The sequence below is a fragment of the Nanorana parkeri genome, unplaced genomic scaffold (genome assembly GCF_000935625.1).
Source record: "Nanorana parkeri isolate BGI_ZX_2015 unplaced genomic scaffold, ASM93562v1 scaffold593, whole genome shotgun sequence".
Lineage (NCBI taxonomy): Eukaryota > Metazoa > Chordata > Amphibia > Anura > Dicroglossidae > Nanorana > Nanorana parkeri.
This window is the reverse complement of record NW_017306861.1, coordinates 457,023-463,187: the sequence shown is the minus strand read 5'-3', so window position 1 is coordinate 463,187 and position 6,165 is coordinate 457,023. Positions and strand designations below refer to the sequence as shown.

The following is a 6,165-nucleotide window of genomic DNA, read 5'->3' as shown; positions in this document are numbered from 1 at the left end:
TATATATATATATATATTTATTGAGGTATTAATGATTACAGAGATGCATTAAGTTGTGTCTTTCGTATCTGCCCGGAATTTAGCTGCAAGTCCAAATGAAGTCACATATACTGTATATTCATTTAACAGATCTTGTAAATACAGCCTCCATTTTCATAGTGCTAATATAACTTACATGTTACAACAGTTGTGCAGGGAGTCTAATTATGACTGTGTAGTCCAATGGGCAGAGAAAAGACCAAGTGGACTAATTTACACAAACTGGTCAGACACGCCCCTTTCTCTTTTTCACGATACAAAACGGTAATGTAACTTGTGATAAGGGGTGTGGTCATTACTCAGCTCTGCCAGCACAGAGCTCTCTGTGCACAACATAATTTTCACTGAGAGGAAAAGGTATTTTAAGATTTTTCCAACTAACAACCAGTCACATTAGAGATAAAATGTGAGGCCTCATATGGACTTTAAAATATATATTTACCTATTGGTATTGGTTTTGACTTTTCTGACCCTTCTTCTATATCTCAGGGAGATCCTGGTAACAAAGGAGATAAAGGCATGCAGGGAGAGAAAGGTACACCGGGAGAACCTGGAAAGCCAGGACACAAAGGTCACACTGGACTCATGGGCCCAGTTGGGCCATCAGGGGAGAGAGGATCATCGGGCCCACCCGGGTCACCAGGAGCTCCAGGACTAAATGGGCCAAGGGTAACTATAATTGAACATTTGCATTGCAGAGAATCTGTTGTCTGTGTTTTCTTTTTCATAAATATATAAATGTAATGTAAATACATTTATCAGTAATACACATACGTGTTAGACATGTGCAAAATTCCGAATCCCAATGCATCCATATGTGTCCGAATCCAAATTTCCCTTTCCCAATTTCGCATCCCGTCCGAATTTCGTTCAAAAACTAAACTGAATCGGACATGTAACTTCTTTCTGGCCAATCAGATATGTTTTTCGGTTTAATGCATCCGAATGGGTCTGAACACGAATTTTAGTTACGGCAACATGAGAGCCATACACAGTGTATACATATAATCAGTGGCGTAACAACCGGGGGGGGCGGGGGGTCGTTCGCCCCGGGTCCCTGGGTGATATGTGTGTGTGTGGGGGGGGGGTGTACAGGGACAATGATAACATACTTGGAGTTGTAGTTCCTTAGCTGATATATATGTGTGGGGGTGGGGGGTACAGTTCCAGTGGATGTTTATATAATATGGGGGGGGCGGAAAAAAAAATGTCTGCCCCGGGCACCCATAACTCTGGTTAAGCCACTGCATATAATACTAAAGCTGAGGCTCCCAGACCGGAATGGCATCCCAGATCCGAATTTCCGAATTGCATTCGAGAGCTCCTGAATGCCATTTGGGTCTGGGAGCCTCAGCTTTAGTAATATATGTATATGGTTTTCTGTGGTAGTTGCAACGAACCTTCGTAAACTCATCCGAAACTAACAAAAATTTGGATTTTGTCGGAATCCGAAACCCGAACCGAATTAAATTTCAGATCCGAATCCCGAAATAACGAAATATCCGAACCAAATTTTTCCGCAGCTTACATGTCTAATATGCTTAAAGTATATTTCTACTTTTGCAGTCAAATTTGAGAAAACCCCTCTATATGTTTGCTGTGTGTTCCCATTCACACAGGATATGGAAAAATAATTAACAAAACACATATTTTCTATATATATACCGCTCCAAGCTCGCTCCCGAGATGGACTACAACCTCGTGTATGGTTCACTAATTTGTATTGTGATTGTAGTCCATCCCGGGAGTGAGCTTGGAGCAGTGACAACTTTACAACAGACACAGGGACTATGGGGAACAAAAGTAGCCACCCTCCAGAAGGAAGGACAGTGTCAGCACCAATTCAGAGATGATTTGAGGATCTTCAGCCGAGTGATACACAAATAAGATACATCTTTGCTCATAGTTGAGGTACTTGAATGTATTTTAAGATTTAAAGGAGAACTATGAGGTGAGTGAAAATCACTCATCCTCATAGTTCGAGCCGGCGTGTGACAATGAAACTGTCACACGTCTGCTCAATAGATCGGGAAGTGAGGGAACACATCCCGTCACTTGCTCACTTCTCAAACATCTCATTGTCAGTCACGGCTTCCTGCAGGGATTCCCCCCCTCCCCGGTCCTCCAGCTATAGCTCGCGATATACTGAGCTTTGGGTCACAGGAGGAGGTTAGTTTATGTCCTCCCGTGACCCTTAAGAGAACTATGGGGAAAAACACTTACCCCATAGTTTGGTGTCACTTTAATAACAATGTTTTTCCTGTACAGAAATTATCATCTCACAATTGTCACCTCCTGGAATTACTTCACATTTCTGTAGAACATTACAGTGAAAGTTGCTCTGGATTTTTTGTTCTTTGCATCTTCGCTGCGGTGACATTTGGATCTGCTCTTAGCATGAAATGTCAAACCTTAAAATCGCAGGGATAAAAGTTTAACTTCCAACGTAATCGCTTTTTTATGGCAATTTTACAACCAGAGAGATGAAAGCCGGAGAGACAGAAATAACACTCAGAAATAAAAATCCTATTTGTGATTCGAGTTTTTAAAGTGTTCTCCAAAGTTCAGCTTTGCTTTCCTAAAGCTGAAGTTTAATCTGCATATATTTTATCTTCCTGGGCCCCTCCCTCTCCACCCTCATGTGGACATTTTTACATAAAACCTTTCAGATTTTATTACACACCTTATTTTGGACCCAGTGATCTCATCACTGGGTCCCTGTGATATGTTGGCAGATCATATCTGGTGTCAGGGTGCTGTACATAACCTCCTGAAGACAGCAGACCGTAACACACACATGTGATGCCTAGATTCCATGATTAAAAGAACTGAAATCCAATGAAGGAAAGGGGCGGGCTAGGGACAGCCAGGCTGGGGTGGAAAGCGTTAGAGGATGCTTGACATCCTCCAGCCTGGAAACAAGGGGATCTGTATCTGGCAGCAGCTTCTAATGCACATTTTGCTGCTACTTTTCTTCTTTAGAGGAGCTTTCTCCGTGCCCCAAGTGATATCCCCATGGGTCCCAGCCAACACCTGCCTACCGTGCTCAGTCTTGTCCAATGCATGCCCCTCTGTCCATTGCAGTGCTGGCCAATAATGTAACTTCCTGGGTAGGGGGTTGGGGGAGGGCAGGCATCAGCAGGAAGCAGAGCATGTTTCTGTAATGAGAAAATAGGGTTCCCTTCATTAAATAAAAAGGTGGATAATGGATTTATATTGGCGTGTTCTTTTTTGTTTTGTTTTTACATTGACAAAATAAATAAATGAATGCAGTTTTTTGGCCCCGACATGTAGGGAGTGCATGGTGATCGTATGTATGACGCACTCTTATGGGTCCTTGTAAATTATATTTAAATGACATGCCTTTTATGAATGGGTCACCTATGCAATTGTAACAATGTTCTTTCTGTAGGGTGACCCGCCTTCAACAGAAACTCTAAGGAGACTTATTCAGGAAGAGCTGGGAAAACAGCTCGATGGTGAGTCAGATACAAATAATATGTTTGCATGTTGTCTGCCGATCACATTTGCTTTGGGCTGTGTTTTTATCACTTTTTTTTTAAACTCCCACATGGGCTGCTGAGCCCCATAGAAAATAAGATCATCATCTTCAAGGGAGACACTCCTGGGAAATCCCCATTATTTCCTACAGGAGTCAACAGGAACATGCACGTACCTTGCTCTCAGTCCTGGCCTGCAGGCTTGCTGTCTACATGCACTGCATACAGGATGTTTACAAACAAAGCAATGCTTTCATTGCCAGTAGTCTCCTGTGACAGCTCTCATGGACATGAATTAGCCAGAGCTTATTTTTTAATTTACCCTTGCAGTGGGGTTACCCGCACTGCAAGTGTTAACTGTTAATTTAAGTCTAGGGCTGAAAATAACAAAGTTATACTCACCCGATCATCCAAGTCCCTCCAGCCTGTCTTCTGCTCCGCTGCAGCAATGGAATCTGCCTTGGCCTCCTCACGTCCTATACACTGTGTATTGGACATGATGAGGGATGTTAGCATCAGAGCGGAAGATATGCACCAGGAGCCGGTCTAAGAGCAAACCTGCTCAGAGGATCAGGTGATTCCTCCCTAGACCAAAATGAGCAGTTAACCCTTGCAGTGCAGGTGGCGATGGGGGGAGGGGTAGCCCATTGCAAGCCTGGTTATAGAAAAACAGTGTGACGGCAAAAACTGAGGGCCAACTAGATGGAATGTATTTATTGTTCTCGTTCCCTTTTTAGCAAAATTAGCCTACCTCATGTCTCAGATGCAGCCAGCACCAATCAAATCGGCTCAGGGCAGGCCGGGACCTCCAGGACCTTCCGGGAAGGACGGAAATGATGGCAGATCAGGGCCCCCTGGAGAGCCGGGAATACCAGGGCGTATGGGGCCTGAAGGGCCTTCAGGACCAATGGGTCCGAAAGGTTTGTAGACACCATTTCTTTTTTTTTTTACTTTTTAATTCATTTATTTATTTATTTATTTTTGCTTTTTTTATCTTTTCTTTTTCTTCTTTTTTTTTTCTTTACTATTTTTATTTTTGTGCATTATTTTGCATTTGGATAAATTGAGCCACAGTTTCTACTTATAGTCTTTAAATAAAAATCTGATATATGGTGTGATGTATTTTACAGGTGAAAGGGGAGCTAAGGGGGAGAGAGGAGAATTCGGAGTTGGACAGAGAGGTGAAACAGGTCCTCCAGGAATCCCGGGTATGTCATCTTTTCTTCTGTACAGGATGAGTCATGAGGCTGAGCACCATTTACTGCTTCACCGGTAACATAACCGTGGCATGGTTACGGGAAAACCTCATCTCTATGCGTATGGGGTCAGCAAATGACTTCTATTATACGGAAAGTGCAGTATGGGGGGAAATCAGAAGACGCACTTTCATGGGTTTTACTTGGGAAACTAAACTGCAAGTTATTTACTGTTCAACCAAACATTAGAAGGAGGAAGATGTTAGAATTCAATGCAATTGAAGGTATTTTATTATATCTGCTTGACTAATGTAAAAGCTACCTTTTGATCCTGCCCGCGATCTTGTGAGCTAATAACTTCCTGTGCTGTGTTACGGAATTGAAATGGGGGTAGCAGATAAGGAGAGGGCCAAGTTCTTTGTAATCCACCGGAAATTATGTAAGCAGGTCTGACACCATGTGCTTAGGAATTCAGAGTTGTGTCATCATATCAACGAGGACGGTAGGAGAGCACTACATTTTCTGGCACATCAGCAGTGCCAATAACTTGCGGTGCCAATAACTCTACACCAAACAGTACAACTCTACACCAAACAGTACAGGTGCTTGGTTCTTGTCGATAAGTACCTATAGTGGTATGTTTACAAATGTCACAAAGCTAAATACACTTAGCTGTACGTCTATGGAACACACACGTAAGTCCCAACTGAAAACAATTGCATACTGCTTGAGATGGTTTCTAGACCACCTCCTGTTTAGGGAGGAGAGTCCAAGACAGTGATGGACTTTACCAAAGTACAAAACCTATTGTGCAATGTTAATTGTAACAGGGCCCTTTGAAACTCATCTCTTGCCTTGAAACCCTTAGAATGCTCCAGATCCTGGATATGATTTTTGAAAAATGAAATCCTAATATTAAACCTAATTTTTCCTTCTAGGTATCCCTGGAGAACCCGGCTATGCCAAAGATGGGATACCAGGTACTCCAGGTCCTCAAGGTGAATCAGGAATACCAGGACTTTCTGGACCTCCAGGCCCTCCAGGCCCCAATGGACAGTGTGACCCATCACACTGCGCATACATTGCTAGCCTTGGATCAAGACCTGGTAATGTCAAAGGACGGTGAGACCAATGGAGACCCAGGAACACTTGAGTCTGAAACTTGAATTTATTTGCTGTTTTGAAAAAAGAAAAAAAAAGACGCATCCAAAATGAAGGGTCCTGACAGGCATCGCCGAATCCAAGAACTTCTGCCTATGGCGGAGTGATTCATTTTTAAGGCATACGTTTGTTTTTTCTTGTAATGGTTGGAACCAACAATAACTGCTGGTCAGTCATGGCTTTTTGTGTTTTCACATAATGCGTGCCACGTATTATATGGTATAAAGGAAAAAAAAAAAAAAGATGACAGTGCAATCCGTTCCTTGGAG

At 42.8% G+C, this 6,165-nt stretch overlaps 1 protein-coding gene across 1 annotated transcript in view; it reads left to right on the top strand.

Moving 5' to 3' along the window:
* The window catches only part of COL22A1 (collagen type XXII alpha 1 chain), a 217,865-nt gene extending 211,900 nt beyond the window's left edge, over nt 1–5,965 (top strand). Inside the window, exons 61-65 of the mRNA XM_018562709.1 lie at nt 529–708; nt 3,452–3,518; nt 4,277–4,459; nt 4,670–4,747; nt 5,674–5,965. Coding sequence (XP_018418211.1) covers nt 529–708; nt 3,452–3,518; nt 4,277–4,459; nt 4,670–4,747; nt 5,674–5,861 — 696 coding nt within the window. The 3' untranslated portion in view covers nt 5,862–5,965. The remainder of the gene's footprint in view (nt 1–528; nt 709–3,451; nt 3,519–4,276; nt 4,460–4,669; nt 4,748–5,673) is intronic.
* The last annotated feature ends 200 nt before the right edge of the window (nt 5,966–6,165 follow it).